This window comes from Bidens hawaiensis, unplaced genomic scaffold, assembly GCF_021521415.1.
Source record: "Bidens hawaiensis isolate Kalapana, Puna unplaced genomic scaffold, B.hawaiensis_p1.1 tig00061367_1, whole genome shotgun sequence".
Classification (NCBI taxonomy): Eukaryota; Viridiplantae; Streptophyta; class Magnoliopsida; order Asterales; family Asteraceae; genus Bidens; species Bidens hawaiensis.
In genome coordinates, this window is record NW_027501044.1 from 39842 (window position 1) to 61645 (window position 21804).

General features: G+C 35.0%; 1 protein-coding gene and 1 pseudogene across 1 annotated transcript; one reads left to right on the top strand and one right to left on the bottom strand.

Moving 5' to 3' along the window:
• The first annotated feature begins 4263 nt into the window (after positions 1–4263).
• Positions 4264–7688, top strand: LOC143603343 (cyclic nucleotide-gated ion channel 1-like; annotated as a pseudogene).
• A 1175-nt stretch (positions 7689–8863) lies between these two features.
• LOC143603347 (uncharacterized) lies at positions 8864–10254 on the bottom strand. The gene is made up of 3 exons (XM_077080165.1): positions 9599–10254; positions 9107–9232; positions 8864–9026 (listed from the first exon to the last, which is right to left on the bottom strand). The coding sequence occupies exons 1-3, from the start codon at positions 10139–10141 to the stop codon at positions 8958–8960; spliced, it is 738 nt and encodes a 245-aa protein (XP_076936280.1). The 5' UTR covers positions 10142–10254; the 3' UTR covers positions 8864–8957.
• Positions 10255–21804: the final 11550 nt, after the last annotated feature.

Below are 21804 nucleotides of genomic sequence, written 5' to 3' on the forward strand. Positions count from 1 at the left end.
CAACGAGTACGAAAAACTTTTTGGTTTTTTGTTTCCTAAAAAGTTGAAGGAACTAGAAGACAAAGATCTTATGTCGTGTTGTATTCTTCTTCAAGATGCATTGAAGTATGAAGAAGCATCCGATATTGATGCTAAGGAACTTTATATGGAGTTGAAGTTGATGGACACATATCTACTATTGATGCGTTAAAATTTCTTAAGAAGGCCGATCATTATCTTAACGCATTAGTTGCATATAGGGTTTTGTTGACGATTCCGGTGACGGTCGCATCCGCGGAAAGAAATTTTTCAAAATTGAAGTTGTTAAAGTCATACTTACGATCTACAGTGTCCCAAGAAAGACTCAATGGATTGGCATTGATAGCTATTGAGAATAAGATGCTAGAGAGTGGATCATAACGAGTTGATCGAGACCTTTGCTCACAAAAATGCTAGGCGAGCCTCAAGATTCGTGTAATCAAGTAACTTTTTAGAACATATCATTTTGCTACAATTGTATTGTTTTGTTCATCATTATTATATTTAACGACATATTATATATATATATATAGGTTAAATTTTTTGGGGCCCATTTTCATAATTCGTGCAAAGCCCACGAAAACCTTCGAGTTCTCGGAGACGGCCCTGACGAGATGGAAGACGGTCCGAGGGGAGAGAAATGAGAACTGCGGTTTTTAAAGATGTTAGTGGTTTTTTGTGTTTGGATAAAATTAAAAATACTATCATTTCTAGCCTTATTACAAAATACATACTTCTTAATTGAAATCTATAATTATGGATATATATCAAATCAAATTATTAAAGTTTGAAGGATTAAATGGTTTCGTATTGAATTGTTTAAAAAAAAGCCAAAGATAAGGAAACATGATATTATTAGTTATCAAAAAATAATACATTTAAAATTTCAAAGTTTAAATTGTTTATAGAAAGATACTAGATAGAAAAGTGAAATCCCAACCACCACACTGTACTAACCCCTAACGCTTTGGTTAGAGAAAGATATGTAAGTAACACGGAAAAAACATGTAAGAGCAAAAAGTTTATTATTTATTTTATGCTATATGAATGGGGAAAACAGGCAGGAAGGGGGGAAAACAACATAAAATTAAGTGAGTTTTTTTATGCTTTATCCACAATTAATTGGTAATATATAGTATGTTTTTGTATGTCATTCATAATTCTAGAAAAATAAATGTATTTCACATACTTAAAATAGTAAAAAAAAAAAAAAAGAAAAAAGGATAAGGGTGTTCCGTGCTATTCGACTTGGGATCGGGTAGGCTCAGGTTTGTCTGTTGCACTGCCGCTAACCATTCGGCTAGAGCTTTCGGGTAGGGATTTTGGGTATGGGATACCGAATATGATGAGATAATTTGAATTTCCCAAACACTCACAAAGATTTAATAAATAAAAAATAGATAGTTAAAACATTTTCTTAAATGACCATGTTAATTAACACACTATTCTTTGGTTATTGTACACCAAAATATGTTATGTTCTTTTATACTTATATCATCTTTTTACATTTTTTTCTCCAAAAAATATTACTTCATGCCCTACAAACAATTTTCACGTGATGGAACTAAATCCCATTCCTGAACCGAATATTAGGAAAAGACCACAACCATGGAACTACCCAGAAGAAGTAACATTGGCAAAAAGCTTGAATCCGGTTTTTTGACGACATGGACAACAAAAACCACGACATTTCAGTTTTTGGAAACAATTGTTTGATTATTTTGTGCAAGAGATCATTTCGTCCACCAAATGTATTCAGAATTGCAAAACATGGTGAGAGTTATGAAATTTAACAACAAAGACATGCTACAAATGAAAGTGGAAATTAAAAGCTGTTAGAATTAGAAATAGTATTTTCAAGTTGTTTTTAGTGAAAAGGTATTTCTTAATTATTTTATTTCTTTAATGTTTTTAGTATTATGAATTAATAAAATTTATGTACTTTTATTTATTTTTGTGTTTTAAATATATGAATTTAGATATACATTAAAAAGTGAAAAATAAAAAGCCCATTCATGATTTTTCATGCACCTCTAATAAATCTTCAAGCACTTCTTAAGTTTGAGGTGATGCTCCCCCATTGGTTGATTTCTTTCCATAATTTTCTATCATTCTCCACACGTCCTTTAATACTCAAAACTATAAGGTAAGGGTGTTCAAAAAAAAATCGAATTTGAAATATCCAAATTCGAAGTATCTGAAAATTCAAATATCGAATATTCGAATTTTCGGATTTGATCGGATGGTGATTTTGAAATATTTTGGATATTTGGATTATGAATGTTAACTAATCTATTCTAGTCCTCTTCTAATCATCTGATCAAGATTGTTCTTCACTAGATGTCTCCCCAAATGATAGGGATCACAAATTACATGTTTCGTTAGTCCAAGGTAGTGATCACCTTATTCAACACACTATGTCATGATAATGTGCATTTACAAGTCTTCAAATGTTCATTATTTCAAAATATTAAACTCTCTCAAACACTATGTCAAGATACTGTATCCCTACAACAAATATAACACTACATCAATATAGTGTTCCTAACACAATTGCAATAATGCCAATATATCAATATTGTGTTTCCCATATTAGATCATCAATACAAGCGCTAGAACAACATATAGTGATGCCCCTTCAATAATTCAAAGAATGAATAAATTATGTTGTAGCACTTGGTCTTCTTTAATCCTAATCTCTTTTCTTCTCTTTGATGCTTGAATGATGTTTGTAATCAAGAAAGATCTTCTATGTACGTTTTTATGTAACTTTGTAGGGAAAAGGAAGAATAAGGTTGCATAAGTCTTTTATATATAGTCCAACATTTGAAGATTAGTTGTGTACATTTTTTTCACTCAACGATAGATCTCCATGGTCAATCTGCATCGACCGAAGACGTCCAATCCACATTATTTTGAGCTTTGTGAATACATTATGAGATGTCCCTCTCCTTCTTTAGGCCTTTAAATGCAGCAGATTTTTCACATGCATTTGTGTGTCTTAACTAGACTTTGATTTACACCATATGTCCATGTATTTCACCTAAATGAGTTAATCACTTTATGGTTTTATCAAATATAAATAATTATACATTTCTTTCAAGCATTTGACTTAATCATTTCCATCCAAGTTAAGTCTTCTAGGTAGATTTGGATGAAAGGCATTCCTTAAGTGGAATCATTTTTTTCAAGAGTTATTTGTTAAATAACATCTATTTAAATAATTTTGTTTGACTAGTTTACAAATATTCTTCTACCTTTATAAAACTTTCCATGATAATTCTATTATGTAAACTCTATTGATTTACAATGGGTTGAACTTGTAGTTGCTTGTAACATCTTAATTCTTCAATAAAGTGTTTTCTAACCCTTTATATCATAAAAGATTTCCTTGTATGTCATGAAACACATTCTTGATAAGGAAGTTTAAAAGTTGTACATAAACAATTTAGACTTGTTCACCTTTCTGATCAGTTTGTGAATTGAATTTTGTAGCCTCTGTATTCTGATGCTTAACCTATGATTAATAGGTTTGCATAAATGTCTAAATCTTCTATTAATCTAGCTGCAGGCCCTAATATTTTCAACCTTTTGATAAATATTTTATTTGTTTTGTAGTTTAAAACTATTTCACTAAACTGTAATTCTGTTTAAAATAGCTTTTCCTCATAATAAAGCAACACTGGTTTGTCACAACGCCCGGGTCACACCAACCAAATAAACTCCGTTTTAAGTACGCTAATTTTTTTTTTGTTATCATTAAGCTATACGAGTGACAATACTAATCCCACACCAAATTTAGTTTCCTGCCTTAGTGCCGGTAGCGTAACGAACCTAAGCGTTTACAAATTTGTGTCGCTTTAATATAAGTTGTATGTGTACCAAACATCCGAACTGTTTTGGGCGTTTACATATTTATGTTTTGAATTCAGTACCAGTGTTGTAACAACTTAAGCGATCGTTGTAACGTGATAGGTTTTGTTACCTAGTTGTATTTACGAGGATCGGAACGGGGACCAACCTAAAAAGAAAGGGCTAGGGTGTGAAAGAAAACCGGGTCTAATTATTATTATTATTATTGCGATTGTGGACTTCCTTCCGACCCATTTCTTCCGCTCCTCTGTGGCTCTGTCTCTCTCACTGCGACTTGGTAAACGCCAGAAACATCAAGGAAACTTCCTCTTGAAGCCCACTTCAAACTAGCCTATTATCTTTCTGTTGATCACTTGCTACTTCATCATCATATCATCGCACTCTGTTTGTTCAATTCAACATCTGTTCCATCTTGTACGACTTTCTTTCCTATTCTATTATTTTATCATTCATTTATTTCACTTTCGGTGTTTAAAGTTGTCATCTTTGTTGCTGTTCTTAGATATTTGTGAACCCAATTTGACTTGGGTGTTGTTGAATTTGAATTGGGTGTTCTTGATTTGGGTGAATTTGTTTGTGGGTTGGATTGTACGAAGTGAATTGTAAGTCTTTGTGTTTGCTTGTTTGACTAATTAGAACTTACTTTGAAATGATCTTTAGTGGTTTGATAAGTTCTATGTAGACTGTCTGTCTTAGATCATAGGGAAATTATTATTATATTATTATTTTGTTATAATCATCATGTATTCCTTTTGAAAAGTTTAGATGTTACTGGGCTGAATATTAATCTGAGTAATTTGTTATTTTTCTAGTTGTATATGAATAAGATATTTTTGCATTTGTGTGCATAGAGGATGGCCTACGCCCTATATGGTGTTTTTGTTGAAACATAAATTTTTATGTCTAATTTGTGCGTATGCTGCTAATACTACTTGTTTTTAGATTTACTAGTGTTTCTATTTGTCTAGTTATTATGCATATATTCAGTTGTGATCTAAATTAGGTTTTTGTACATGTCTACAGTGGTTCTATTTCAACGTTCTGAGTCAATTCAAGGCACCCATTTTAATTTACGGTATTGAAGATGCCCCTTTAGCTGTTTATGCTGTAGTTGGAACTCTTTTCGGGCATTATTTATAACAATGAATCAGCGGCCTGAGAAGTTTGTGAGGTTAGCTTTTGAATTGTATATGCTGCTGTTGTGTGTTATATTATACGTATGCGATATATATATAATAAACTGAACTCTGAACAGGTTTGAGGACTGGAGATCAGAAAAAAGCAGCAATAGCGGTTCTCCACAGAGATTTAGAACAACCTTAGGCTCAGTTTCTAGTATGTTCTGGAAAGGCTTGGAACATGGTTCTGGAGGGGTTAAGAGCTTGAAACGATCGATGGAATCACATTCATTAAACAGGCTTTTGAGTAGAGGCCTTGGTTCCGGGAGGAAAACGCTTAATCCACAAGGGAAATTCCTCCAAAAGTGGAACAAAATATTCGTCTTGTCGTGTGTGATCGCTGTTTCAGTGGACCCGTTATTCTTCTATGTTCCAATAGTGAAAGATAACAAGAAGTGCCTTGATTTGGACAATAAGTTGCAGATAACGGTTAGTGTTTTGCGTTCCTTCACGGATATTTTCTACATAGTTCATATCATCTTTCAGTTTCGTACTGGTTTTATACCTCCTTCTTCTAGAGTATTTGGTAGGGGTGTTCTGGTTGAGGATGCTTGGATGATAGCAAAGAGATATCTCTCCTCATACTTTCTAGTTGACATTCTTGCTGTTCTTCCATTGCCACAGGTCAGTACTGATTTGCCTGTTTAGGATTAAATGCTTTGCATCTTTCTGTGCGTGCTGATTTGATGATCTTTTGTTATTATCTCAGGTTGTGATATGGATCATTATACCGAAGCTGGGTGGGTCAAAATCCTTGAACACAAAAGACTTGTTGAAATTCGTTGTATTTTTTCAGTACATCCCGAGAATGCTTAGAATCTATCCACTGTATAAGGAGGTCACAAGAACATCTGGGATACTTACTGAAACTGCATGGGCAGGAGCTGCTTTCAATCTCTTTCTTTACATGTTGGCTAGTCATGTAAGAGGTGCCCATATTATTTTATAGATTTTGTATGTTATATCGTACTCATAATATTGAGTGTTCCGTTATCTTTTGGGATTCTAGGTATTCGGCGCATTTTGGTACTTGTTTTCTATTGAGCGTGAGACAACTTGCTGGCGACGGGCGTGTGGACAGCAAATCTTAGTACCAGTGTATCAGAGTGTGTGCATTCCTCATTTTATTGTGATGACGCGACACATAATGTGGCATATTTGAATGCAAGTTGCCCCATAGTAGAAATGGACAACCCTCCTTATGATTTTGGGATCTTTCTCCCCGCCCTTCAATCTGGTGTTGTGAACTCCACCGATTTTCCACAAAAGTTCTTTTACTGTTTCTGGTGGGGTCTGCAAAATTTGAGGTTTGAACAAAATCACTCCCAGCTCCCAAGTGGTTTCGGTTTTACAGAAATCCATAAATGATGTTGTTTTCTTGGTCAATTTTGCAGTTCCCTTGGTCAAAACCTGAAAACGAGCACCTTTGTTTGGGAAATTTGCTTTGCAGTGTTTATTTCTATATCTGGTTTAGTTTTATTCTCATTTCTCATTGGAAACATGCAGGTTGGTAACTGGGACCTAAATCTAATTTGTTATTGTGATTTCTATATTAAGATCTAATGGTGATGTTTTTATTACCACAGACATACCTGCAATCCACAACCATAAGATTGGAGGAAATGAGGGTGAAAAGGCGAGATGCAGAGCAGTGGATGTCCCACCGTTTGCTCCCACCAGCTCTTAAGGAGCGAATTAGAAGGTACGAACAATATAAATGGCAGGAAACACGAGGTGTTGATGAAGATACTTTGATCCGGAACCTTCCTAAGGACCTCAGAAGAGATATAAAACGCCATCTCTGTTTGAAACTTCTAAAGAGGGTCAGTCTTTTCATTCCCTTTTTGCTGTAGATTTGGTCACTTCATAAATATGTTTAAAACTGATCATGTGTTTGGTTTCATTCAGGTTCCTATGTTTGAGAAGATGGATGATCAACTAATGGACGCACTTTGTGACCGCTTGAAACCCGTTCTTTATACAGAGAACAGCTACATTGTGAGGGAAGGCGACCCGGTGGACGAGATGCATTTTGTAATGCGAGGCAGATTGCAATCCATTACAACGAATGGTGGTCGAACTGGTTTCTTCAACTCCGAGGAGCTGAAAGCAGGTGATTTTTGTGGTGAAGAGCTTCTTGCATGGGCGTTGGACCCACACACATCATCCAACCTCCCTATCTCCACACGAACCGTTCAAGCACTTGAAGAAGTTGAGGCATTTGCATTGATGGCTGATGATTTGAAATTTGTGGCATCTCAGTTCAGAAGACTTCACAGTAAGCAGCTGCGCCACACTTTCAGGTTCTATTCACAGCAGTGGCGGACATGGGCCGCTTGTTTCATACAGGCAGCATGGCGGCGGCATTGCAGGAAGAAGTTGGATGACTCGCTTCGGGAAGAAGAAGATAGGCTGCAAAATGCTTTAAGTGGAGCGGGTGGGAGTTCGCCTAGTTTGGGAGCTACAATTTATGCATCACAGTTTGCTGCCAATGCGCTTCGTGCTTTGAGGCGAAAAGGTGCGAGGAAAGGAAGGGTCGCTGAGAAATTACCTCCATTGATGCTTCAGAAGCCCGCAGAGCCAGATTTTACTGCTGAAGATTAAGATATAATGTATGTATGCTGGTTGTATCTTAATAGTATTTTGGAGTGTTGTAAAAGTGATTCTTTATTTATCATTAGTGTTCGTAGTTTGTAGATAAATCCTGAGTCCAAGAACTAGACTTTACATTTTTATAATCACCAATTTAATACCTAGGGGAGGGATTAGGATAAAATAAAATATTTTGTGATACATTTTACTTCTTATGTGTTCAATTATTTTTGTTTCTTATTACTTATATATTTTTAAAAAATATAGTTTTCATGTTTTATGAAAAGCCACATTTTGTCATCAAATGAGAGGCTGAATGGGTCAAGGGGCATTTGTGTCTGAATGAAGGGGTCAAAATTGAAGTGCTAGGAGGCTGAAGGAGTCTGAATGGGCCAAGGGGCATTTGTGTCTTTAAGTTGGTTTACTAAATTAGTGACAATTAGTTTATGGTTTACTTTTAGGGTTTATTTATTTGTTTATGGTTATCTTGATGGGTCAAGAACTCAAGATAATTATAGGTTTGCTTTGTTTACCTAGTTAGAATTTGAGTTTAGTAAATTTGGGTTCTAAGTCCATATATGTAAGGGTTAATTAATTTCGGTTTCTATCAATAGAGGAATCGATCGACAGTTGGATCAAAGTTTGCTTTCATTTTCTGTGTTTATCGTTTCGTTTTGATCTGACCTAGGCCTTTTAATATATTTTAGGTCTTTTAGCTTTTGATAAGAGGAAAGTTCACAATTAAGTGTATTTAAAGCAGATGAATTTCATGTTAGTGGTCTTGGAAGTGTCCACTTGGGTAACAAAAATTAAACCCGTGTAAGCTCACGTGCAAACTTAACAATATTGGTTGGTACATGGGGATTGTATGTTACATAAAGTATCAGAGTCACTCTTGTGTATATAATTCATTTCTCATAGATAAAGAACACTTTCAATATTCAGTATTATGAGCATGTGGCCTTTGAATGTAACCATTGATTTGGGCCAATACAATTATTCAAAAACATTATTCTGTAAACTTAGATAACACACCTTACATATATGATATCATATAGCAGCAATAACTAGTGGTGATTATTCAACAAATACTTTATGTACAGCACAACTCCAACATTGAGGATCTACAAGGACTTGACAGATAATGATAATAGATTACATATTATGATGCTGGTATACTGAGCCTCCTAGCTTATTTAGCAGAAGCTGAGTTGACTTTAACCCCTGTCAGCAAACATCCATATTGTCTCTGCTTCATCAGCTCTACCTACTTTTACTTTTACTTCACTTTACTTCTCAAGATGTCTTTGCAAACCTTCCTCTGATTCTAGGCTGACTGTCTGCCAAAGCCTTCCTGCAAGCATACTGAAAACCATAAACCATTATCAGATTAATGATACTTCATTTCCAAACTTAATAATTTTTATGAAAAACACACAATTTACCTTGATTTTTCTGCCAAAGTTCCTCTTTGTTTTCTTGTTCCTGTATCTTGAGAGCTTTTGCTTACGTTCTTCGCTTATTAGTGGTGGCGGATAATAGTTGTGGCTTGTGTTGGCATCAGATAGAGTCTGTCATAAACGAAAAATCTATCATGTCAGCACGTGTTAGATGCGTAAACAAATGTATGCACACATAAAGATCCATTCCAGGTTTAAACATGAATATGAGTTGACATTCGCCGCCTGATAAATAAATATCTTGCTTTATTATATAATAATTCTTGAAAATAGGATACTTCATGTCCCCTCAAATTTTGTAAACAAGGGTATTAATATATTATAGTCAATTTGGAAATTTGGCACTCTTTATAGTTTTAAGGTTTTATGGTTTCTTTTATATAGAGTTTGTCCTCCCCACCACAAATAGGCATATGACTCAATCTCTATCATCATATTATTATACACAATGCAAAAAGTTGTAATTTTTAGTTTGACCTTCATGTCTCCCTCGCTAAAAGCCCTTCGCATACCGACATCCATTGCGCCAAAATTCAGAAAACTGGATTTAACTTGAGCCCCTTGAATCCAATCCATAGAGTTTAGACTATCCGAGCTCATGCTTTTCGGGATTTGACATGACGGGTGAACGTTTTCCTTAACAACAGGGGTTTCATCGGTTTTAACCGGGAAACTGAGGCTTACAACTTCAGATAATGGTGATGCTTCTTTTGCCAATAAGTTCTTGCAGTCATAGAAAACATCATTCAAAAACTCTTCCTTTTGAAGCGACTCGATATCCGTAACTTGTTGAGGGGAGATTGTGTCTTCTCCACAAGAGATCATTGACATGGCAGATGTCATGGGATCAAGGGTGATTAACGGTTGTTCGATTATCGGTTCTGGTGCTTTAAAAAGATCCCCTTCACCTCCAAGATCATAATCTGATACAGTGGAGGATGTCTGAATTAAGTTATCCTGAACAATATTCAAGCAAGAAAGTAACAATATGAGTACATGAACAAATAGTGATGTAACCATGATGTGTGAATCAACTTAACAAGCAAAATGAGAATATAAAACATCATAAATTTGAAAGAATAAGTACTACCCTCCACTAAGATCATAAAGATCCAATTGGTCATTAGCTACAATGCAATGACTTATAAAGCTAAATACTTTTTGCACCCTTCACACAATTTTAAACAAACAAGAATGAAGAATCCTAGGTTGGCTTGTAAATGGTGTTTGAACAATAGAGGGATTTAAATAAATAAAAAAAGTAACTTTATAAGGTCAATTGCCCTTTTCCCAGATAAGAAATTGCATTAAGAAAACCATTGGATCAAATTAGAAGATGAGTGCCTTTGCTTTAGCTTTACCTTTTTTGTTGATTAAGTGGGATGGAAAGGTGAATCTTTAATGTTTATAATACAAGTTGACATCAGATATTAACCAAAATGGAACTAAAACACAAACTCATTATGTTTATTCCATTCAACACCAATAGGAAACAACACTTTCACAATGCCAAAGAAAAAGTAAATAAATATCTATTTCATTGCAAGCAAAATTCAAAGAAAAACAAAAAATAATAATAATAATAATAATAAGAAAAACCCTAAATCTATAAATCATATCCAGCAATAAGAAACAACATTCAAGATGATATAGCAGTTTTAGTTAGCATACAAGTAAATATTATTAATTAAAAGGTTTGATAAGTTGAATTACCAAGCAATTAATGAACTTCTGGGAGTGACAAAAATCATCAAATTGTTGAACATCTGAAGAGAAATTATTATTCTGAAAATATGGGAACTGGCCAGTGGTCTCAGCATACATTTCTTTCTCAAGAAATAAGTTGGAAGTTAAAGATTAAAGCCTCCTTTTCTATTCAGTTTAAGAAGCCTAGCTAGCCAAGAAACAAGTTGCAGAAGAAGCTAGCTAAAGTTAAAGTTGAAGATATATAAAAAACAATTAAGCAGGTCTTGTTGCATAAAAGAACAGAGATTGGTGGATGGTTTTGTATGGGTTCTTGGTACCTGCTTCATTGATTTATACGGGGATTGTGATTACAACACGACAAACACTTGTGGGTCCCACTCCATTTGTCCTCACCGTATCACAATTATAAACTGTAACCAATGCATTTTTGTTCCAAATATAGTACTTGCAAGCATCATTGCATTTTGTGCCATTTCTTGTGTTAATCATTTATACTTTTACTTGTCATTTTTTAATATGTGATATTTGAAAAGGACGGGTCTTTTAAAGACCAGTAAATACCGGCTGGTTAAATCAGTTATACTGGATTTCAGGTAACGCCCTGTTACGATATAGCCCGGTTATTTGGGCCTGCATCTTGTTCTTCGTAACATCTGTTTACATTAAATACCGGTGAGCCTGTTTTATCGAAAGCTTTTTTTCTAAATCAGTACCCATTGAATCTGTTAACTTGTGATTTAAACTTGCTAACTTAGTGTAAATTAATTGACCATCCCTATACCCATATACCATCTAACTCACAACCAAACTTCTTGTAAATTTGCAATTAAATCAATCCTTCATCTTCCATTTGAAGCTTCGCAACTGATTTTAGTGGTGAGTTATTCGTTCCAAATTTATGAATTGCATATGGCTTTGTTATCTTAGTATTGTAGTTGATTATATATTGTGATCTCTCTTTAAAAATGTTCCTTGTTTTAAAAATATGGATTCTTATTTATTATTGAATCATGAACTTCGGATTATTTTTTTGAGTTGAAGTTCTATTTTTATAGAATTATTTGCTAGCTATTCAACCCAATTGAACTTCTTGATACAACTCGGTTGAATCAAAAACCGATTTTTAGAATATTGAAAAGGACTTGGTGTATTTTTTACAACTTATAATCAAACATTTGCAAAATCTAATAAAAATTTGTCTGCTTTTTACAAGTTTTTTTTTTTTTTTGCATGATCTAATTAATTACCACATAGCCTAATTTATTGAGTTACCAATCTCACACGTTTGCTTTTTATATATTTCAATTTTAATTGCAATTACATTGCCAATGCACAAATTCTACTTTTTTTCTAATCCCTCAATTCCAATCTAAAACAAGAAATGATTCCTAAACTTGATGGTTTCATCATGTGACTCACAATGAATTACAATGTCGGTTCACTATAACTTTTGGGTAAAAAATTTATTTGGCTGACACATGTCATGTTAATATTCTCTCAATAGTGCGGTTCTTGTACATTTTGTTGTTTATTCATTACATGCATGTAAAATCATTTTGCATACAACACCTCCTCTAAATAATGTTATCTGCTAGAGTTTTCCAAAACGAACATTCGAATATTTTATAACTCCTGTCACATTATGCCTTAGTTCAAACGAATGTCGTAGTTGTTTCTTTATACATTAATAGTCTTAAAAGTTTTTTTTTTTTTTAAATAAAGATTATTAGATGACCACCGACTATTTTAAACTATAAGATTCATCTTATCGCGTTTTGATTCTGAAGTGACCGACTTGAATGAAATGCTCGTTATCTATGAAGTGGAAGTTATTATACAAGCTATCACGAAAGTATGGCTCCAACCCTTTTTCTCCATTTGGCACAAATATGTGAAAATGATCATAACAAGAGCACATGAGCGGATCTAGCAACATCTTGGCGAACTACATTTTTAGTGTAAAAATTTTTTCTTCTTCGTTTTATGTATTGGCTACTCCTGAATAAAATGTTTTTAAGTTCACGTTACCTTTCAACTTTTCTTTTAAATCTGCCACTTCAGGAGTACATGATATAAATACAAGACAGAATTACAAATTTTGTCCTTTAAAATAAGACAAATTACGGTTCGTGTCCTTTTCTAAGTTTCCTTGCAGGTGGTGTACTTTAAACTTTTTTTTCCTACAAGTTTTGTCCTTTACGCTAACTGGGTTAGAAAAACTCAGTTAAATACCCTCACGTGAGACGCATGTGAGGGCATTTTTGTCATTTCGTATGTACCTGCAAACTTCATCATCCACCACACCAAAATCAAATCAAAACCCAGATTCAATCTCCATCCAATCATCAAACCCATCTCTCAATTCTCCCAAATCCCCAATTTCTAGGGTTTTTCAAATCTAAATCCTCAAAGATGAGGCTTACGAATAAGTCTGGATTGGATTCATTTAATTTGAAGCCTCCAAAAAGAATGCAATTTATCATTTATTTATTTATTTATATTTAGCATTTGTATCGTATGTATTGTATATAGAAACACGATGACGGAGCAGTACCACTCCTCCAAATCCAAATCCAATGGCTGCAGCTGGACATCTATCCGTACCTCCGGCGGCAATCAGAAGCCCAAGTCGTGGCAGCTTCTTTAAACCTCTATCGTCATTCTTCTTCTACTCATCTCGTCACCGACCTAATAGCCCCGCCCAACGAACTAACATGGTGACAGCACAAGGGCGAATCGATAAGTTTGTGAGAGGTGAGTGGTGACGTGGTGGCGATGGAACCGGTGGCGGAGTCGGTGTCGATGGACTCGAGCTCGGTGTCTGGGTCGTTGGTTAGGGTTTTGGCGATGGACTCGAGCTCGGTGGCGGAGTGGGTGTCGCGGTCGGAGAGTTTGTTCAGGCACCACCATTTCACGGCCATCGCCACCACCGCCGGAAACCACCTCCTCTCCACCCTAATTGAATTTGAGGAATTGGATCGAATTGGAGGATGAATTGGAGTTTGAGGATTTAGATTTGAAAAACCCTAGAAATTGGGGATTTGGTGGAATTGAGAGATGGGTTTGATGATTGGATGGAGATTGAATCTGGGTTTTGATTTGATTTTGGTGTGGTGGATGATGAAGTTTGCAGGTACATACGAAATGACAAAAATGCCCTCACATGCGTCTCACGTGAGGGTATTTAACTGAGTTTTTCTAACCCAGTTAGCGTAAAGGACAAAATTTGTAGGAAAAAAAAGTTTAAAGTACACCGCCTGCAAGGAAACTTAGAAAAAGACACGAACCGTAATTCGTCTTATTTTAAAGGACAAAATTTGTAATTCTATCTAAATACAAAAGAGTTAATTTGACAAAACTCCAAACCCCTTCTTTTTGGTCCCCAACACAATTTCCATAAACATTTATTACAAGTAGTACTCCAATGTACCAAAACCATAACTCTTTTAACACATGCATTGTTTCTGCAGTAAATGGCTGGTACTGTACTACTCTTATTACCATTGCCTTTGCAATTGTTGGTTACTCCACTGCCCTTCTGCAAAAGTTGAACGCATTTATAATTCATTGTATTTAGACAACACAAGGCCAATTTGATAAATTCATCTTAATTTTTTTTAATAAATTATATATTATAACACATATACGGCTGATTATTTTATTTTAGCTCATTATCAATGGAAAAGCAAAACTAGACAACTAATATAGGATATCTTTGAGCCGATTTATGGTTATCACCTTTATTATGATCATAGTTACTCAGAGTCCTTTACGGCTATATCATTTACACCATCAAGGCATCAACTATCCTAAAACCATTTAGGCCAAAGCAGCACTTAACTTAACTCAAGTACTCTCAATCTTTATTATTATTATTATTATTTTAAAATTTAAAAACACAAAAATAAACAATTAAACACACAACAATGTCAATAACTAAAAGGTGATGCCATGGATCTTCACAAGCATATCAATCAGAGTGGTTTACAAAGATAGTTAATACATGCAAGCTATATCTTAGATCACTATTTATAGTTTTATGGAAAGTAACAAACAATTAGATCTTAAGTTTGGGCATGTCCAAGCATAGCCGGCCCAAAGAGAGGGCGAGGAAAGCGACTGGCCCCGACCTTAAAAAATAGATTTATTTGTTGGGAATTTCGGTTTATGAACGTTACTTGGCGTGCAAGGTTAAGTAACATGATTTAAGAAGTGGATAACTATAAACAATTAAATGTGCTCAGATTTAATTGTTAGTATAGTTATCATGTCCTATTATTTAGCAATCCTAATTGTAGTCTAAATGTGATAGATTATAATATAAATACTCGTGCTTTGGGGTTTAAAGATTGTAATCTGAACAATTGAGTTTTGTGAAGTTTCTTAATAATATTCGTGTTTGGGTGTTAGCCAAATAACGTGTATGTGTGTTCCTGTTCGATACATGGTACCAATTCCATTAATATTTATATATAATATTATTAATAATGTTGTTTTAAAACAAAAATCTACAAAATACCCCTTGGTATATGGAAAGATTGTCAGCCTATGGAACCAAAGATAATGGGTTTAATTCTCATTAACCGTGTTCTTTTCTTTTATAAAAAAAAAACTTTCACTTATGTTTAAAATGAGTCATTTTAGTAACTTGTTTATTATTATTATTATTATAAATTTTATTATTATTTTTTTTGTTTTAGTCCGTATTGGGCTTTTAAGGGGAGTGCTTGGGATTCATTATTTTTACCTCCTTATTACGTATCTATAAGTCATATCCTTGTGACTTATGAAACTTTTTCACTCACATATTAAGTAATCCCAAACACCTTTTTAACTTATTGATAAGTTATAAGTTATAAGGAGACAAAAATAAGGAATCCCAAACACCCTCTAAAATGCAACCCAGTTGGTAAAGTTTTCAAATTATTTCACATAATTAAAAAACTTGCTTATAAAAGCCTTTTTTTTACTCGCCCCAAGCTCTGAAAGTTTAAGGGATTTTCATTTAAGCGATGATAAACCAAAAAGGCTTTGACACCTCTCATTTAAGCCCTTAGCGTTTGTGAGCTCGTTCGTTCGTGGACATCAGGGCATCACCCGGCCTTTCACGCCAAGCATGTTATGGTGTATCACCAAACTGGTCCAATTTGACACTTTCGCGACCACTTTCAAGCCACCATAACAAATTGTCAAAAAGAACATCCTTAGTTAAAGAATTCTTAGATGTTGGGAAAAATAAAATTTCATTTCTATATATATAGAGAGAGATGATCAAGAGATAACTTATCTTTAGCGAGAAAACTAAAAAACTTTTAAATAATTTTTTTTAATTAAAAAAAAAACTTTTATGTATGTTGATATTGTTTAAAAAAAATGGACTCACTCGCACTCGTATGAAATTCTCCTAAACTAAACATCAATACTATCATGAAATTTAGTTATTGATGATGACAATGGAGACTATGAAAAGATTTGGACTCACTCCAAGAAAAAAAAAAGTATATATATCCGATAAAAACAAAATGTCCAATCAGTTTAAACTTTAATATCGTATTAAAATAATATGAAGCTCAAGTCATTCGTTGATGTCCACCAAATCTTTTTGTTTTTGTAGGCTTTTGTTGTTTCTCTTGTTAAATTAAATAAATAAATAACACTAAATATATTTAACTACAGTATAATTAATGATAGGCAAAACAAACCTTTAGAAAAATCTAATGTTGCATGAGTTTGGTGGCTAAGATGCTGACATTATAAAAAAGTGTAACGCGTATTGTAATATTCAGTTTCTGTTATAAAAATGCAAATATTAGCTGTAAAATGAATATGAAAAGAAGAAGGATATAAGTTATTCCTTTTTATTTGTGAATAGGGATCGAGAAGGTCAATTCCCCCACATTTACAATTTGCGTATGACATAAATTAAATCAGACATTATGCATCTCCCTTCTTTATGTCAATTTCTGGTGTTCAGTCCACTGTGGAAAGTGGAGTGCTTTATAGATAAATAAATAAATAAATAATAATAATAATAATAATGAAAGGAAATAACTTTTACTTTATTTATAGGTAAAATAGTTTTTTATTACATAAATTTTGTTTTTTCTTTATGAAAAATTTCATATATGCTTCCCGGGACTTGAGCTCAGGACTTTAGATATTTAAGAGCCTTTGTCTGCGACACTGAGTTACCATCCCAGACTCATAAATTTCGTTTCCTATTCTAAAAAAAGATTAAAAAAAAAGCAACTTAGCCACGACTTTGTGAGAAAATCGATAACAACTTTTAAAAAAACTGCTTTCAATTTACCAAATTATACCTCTACAAATCTATATACATCCTTCTTTAAGTCGGCAACAACTTTTTAGGTTGCATATCTTTAGCAAAATAAAATGCAAATGGTGATTAGCAACACCGTTATTCGGATGACCAAAGCCGTCGTAAAGTACGGCTATAAACGAGTCGAGACCACATAAGTTCGAGCTCGAATTAAACGATGCAGCTCGGCACAACTTGAGATCAAAGTTAAACAGCTTAAGTAAGAGTGAGTCCACGAGCCAAGCTCGGCTCAGTCACAAAAATGAGCGAGCTCAGCTCGAGTCGTTTCAAATTAAAATTTTTCGCTAGCTTCATTTGAGCTTTTATCAAACGAGACACGAACCGAGAGCTTTAAATTAAACAACCCTACCTTAAAGGAATATATCAAAGGTATTCCCGTTTAAAAAGTAAACTAAAATGGCCAAAACTCTAAAAAAATGTATTTGGTTGCTCCCTTAGTTCTCTCCGTTTTCTTATAAAGAATCTTAAAATAATAAAACTAGAATTTATCTAAAACGCTGACAAATCCATACTAACTTTGATGTTAAAAAGTGGGAATTAAACTTTGTTTACAAGTACCCAACTGGCATTAAATGATGCAAATTCTATTCCATTCTATTCCGTGCACTAGAACCATATGCGGGTATTTGTAATGAATACACAAGAAAGTAAAAAATGGAAGCCACGTCACTGTCACGTATGTATAACACGCACAAAAACGTGTGTATTGTGTAATGGTTTCACATAAAAATAAAATAAAGAAAAAAAAATGTAAAAAAAGGTGTGATGTGTTAGTATTTGATTAGCCCAGAAAACTAAGTGAACAATTACTCTCGCCCCACGCTTGTTAAATAAGCGCCCGATCACACCCCTTGCGTAATGGCATTTCAAGCCCAATTGGCCAATTGACCAATTGGGTTGATCACTGAGCAAGGGGCGTTGCCACATTACGCATGCCCTTATCATCCAAGGAGAAACATCGGAATTCATGTGACAAACACATGCATGAAATAGACGTTGGCGTGTTTGATGACACTAATCAACTTTAGTTGGAAAAAAGCAAGTTATGCTGATTCTTGATCGTTTTCTGGCCATTTTAAGAAGTGGGGTGAGGAAATGCAAGACAGATGCCAAAGGGAAAAAAGAGCACACAGCTGGGAATGGGATGGGAAACCAAAGTGCTGGCACATATGGGTCCATTATGTCCAAATTATATATATACGCATACACACTTGTTCTTTTGTGCTTATATATATATATATAGTTTATTTATTAATGTTATTGAGACAATATATATGCAAAAGGATCAAAAACATTTACAAAAGCTTACTGACAAAAAATAAAAATGTTAAAACATGCTGCCCCTTGTAACATCCAAAAATGTCAAGATGGTTTTTTAAATATGCGGAGGCCTTCAAAAATAAGAACTTGATGAGTTATCCAGTTAAGGGAAAACAATTCTTTTACAAAAGTCCCAATAAAAAAACTCAAACTGTTTTTTTTAAGACGAATTTCTTTTACCTCCCGGGACAAAAATAAATATGCTTATACAAACATTTCCGGCCAGAATAAACCAACTTTACCAACTACTATGTCCGCAAGTTATATGGTTAAATAATTTGATGGGGTAAGCAACGGAGTGATCGATTTTATAATTGCCAACGTTGTCATCATATGCGAACACGGCATCATTTTAGTTCTGCAACACCTTTTGAATATCAACTAATTATGATACTGACTTTTAAGTTGTAATAATCTCTATTAAAAAGCCGAAGCATCCTTTATGACGATATTAGTTAGGTAATTTGAACTGTTACATGAATATAGAAATCAGTTAATTGAGTAAATGAAACGACAGAATTCTGCATGCATTTATACTATTTATGTGTGTACAGTGAATGAGCTTAACATTATGTTTCATTACATTTTTTTTATTTTTGGCAAAAAGGTAGAATTCTATTTATATAATATTTCAATTAAAATTAGAGTACCCGGGAAAGAGAGAGATGAGTCTTGTGTTCCATGGCACATGTGGATAAGTCATGAAAACTTATTAAAATTATTAATAACATTAAAAGAGAAGTTAATTAGAACTTTATTACATATAATATGGAGCGAACTTGTGACACCCGGTAAATTCCCAAATCCCTTAAACTAAGTAATCAACCTAATAATTAGGTGATTGTAAATATTAAGCGCGTGCATTTGTTATGTGCGCCCTGCGCGAGCGCGCCATGTTAGTCAGCGCGTGCATTTGTTATGTGCGCCCTGCGCGAGCGCGCCATGTTAGTCAGCACGTGCATTTGTTATGTGCGCCCTGCGCGAGCGCACCATGTTAAGAACCAGCGTGAGCATATGTTATATGCGCCATGCGTGAATGTTTTGGCTTTATGTTTTCATGTAACTTAACGTTATGTTGTCTATGGGTTGACCATCCCGCATGATGCTAAGGCGGGTGCATCCTAAATCGTTTATGCGCGTGCGGAAGGGAACTAACCTCCCCGCATGGCGGGAACATTGAGAGCTAGTTTGTCTGAAGCTCCAAGATGGAATTGACTTCAACATGACTGATCACTATGTTGAAATACAAGACCACCTGGAGAATCTACAAATGAAACTCAATATCCCCAACTGCGAGAAGGTTACGCACCTACCCGCAGCAAAGAAATGTCCTACACGCAGAAAGCTATGCGCACAAAGTGATGCGCACAGAACACTGTCTATTCTCCAGACATAAGGAGATTACTCCCGCCCAAAAGGAAACAGTAGCGTGTTTCAGGGATTTTTCCACTTTTACTGTACACTGACAAAAGTACCTGAAAAAGCACACTGTAACATGAAAAGTCAACTGTCAGCCACCCTATTCTCACCAACCCCAGACCTGCATGTCCTGTCCAAATCAAATCAAGATCTTTTGTTCACTCCTCCACTTTTAAGTAAACAATAAACAATAATAATTTCCATACTTTATCATCATTACCCCTAGATATGAAAAGATTTCAATCCCCTAAAGCAAGGATTGTGTTCCCTTGAGTTTGCCTATAATATGTAACCCTAAGTTATCACTCAAAACACACTCCAAAGAACTGCAAACTTGCACTAATCATCTCCCGAGCATCCGTTATTTTCGATTCCGTTCCAGTTACTAGGTAAGCCGAGGTTATAACCTTGAGATCTACTTTCCAACCCTTATATTCTCCTATTTCTTGATCTTAATATATATACTTCTTGTTATCTAATCGTATTCTAGACCTTCAATTCCGAGGCCAACACCAAGAAAACCCGAATCTCGATTAATCCCTTAACAAGAACCACAGGTGAGTCTCACAGCCCCTATTTTCACTGTTTTCACTATTTTTAAACTGTTTTCGGGGCGAGGGACACGTACTTAAATAATGTTTTATCATGGTATACTTACAAGCTATGCAAGCGATTATGTGTTTAAGTTATGTTTCATGATGAGTAATGCAAACGGTTATCTAAGGTTTTCGATGTATGTGCGCTAGAACTCGAGTAAGTGATCACTTTACCATTGGAACTCTAAGGGTAGGGACTGCTGGTTTGATCCACCCACTCGTAGGGGTCGCACCTCTTTGCATGGACGAGTGCCTAGTATGGTCATGGGGCAGTACTATGGGATTGAACCCGCTCGTAGGGGTCGCGCCTCTTTGCATGGACGAGCGCCTTGTTTTCCGGCACAACGTCCGCGCGTAACCCGCGGGACGGAATTATTATTTTAGCTCGTAGTGGCAGCGCCACTTTGCATGGACGAGCACATGTTCCTGAAACGTTCGCCGCGTAACCCGCGGGACGGTATTACTTATTTTAGCTCGTAGTGGCAGCGCCACTTTGCATAGACGAGCACAGTTCCCAGAAATGTTCGCGCGTAACCCGCGGAACGATTTTATCAGAATATGTTGATATAACTATGTTTTACCAAGCATGTGTTTTAAATGATGCTATCAGAATTATGTTTCAGAATGATTTGTATCAAGATTATGATGCAATACGATTTATCAAGTTACTAAGACTTGTGAACTCACTCAGTTTATACTGATTCAAATGTTTTTACGTGTCTTTCAGGAGATAACTAGGTAGCGCATGGAGTCACACTTAGAGCACCTCACGCTGAACATCTAAACTAGCTTTTTGGAAGATTTTAGTTCTATCCCTTCGATGCGCGTGGTTGTTCCCGCCGCGCATGGGGATATGGCGTAGAAATCTTCAACAATTTTTATACTTGGATGTTTTTATGTAATTTTTAAACAATGTAATGTATTTGTATTAAACTTTTCATGCGCAATGAAAATCTTACTTTGAATGTTTGCGATGGCCCGTGCTTAAGTATCAATTCCCACTCGCTGCGCGCCCGGCTGTTTCCGCCGCTCAGGGCCGGGTGTGACAGATTGGTATCAGAGCACTGGTTATAGCGAACTAGGAAAAGAAGTTTTAACCTAGACTATAACCGTTGGGGAATCGCATGAAATATTTTTCAAAGAAAATATTTTCAAAAGAAACTATACACACACTTAGGAACACGGGTCACAGTGTCTAGTAAAATAATGATAACATTATGTGCTCAGAGTACATGCGCTAAGTCTGATATATTTTCACTTTTAAAGCGAGAATGCCTCCAACTAAAGCCAAAGGAATTACC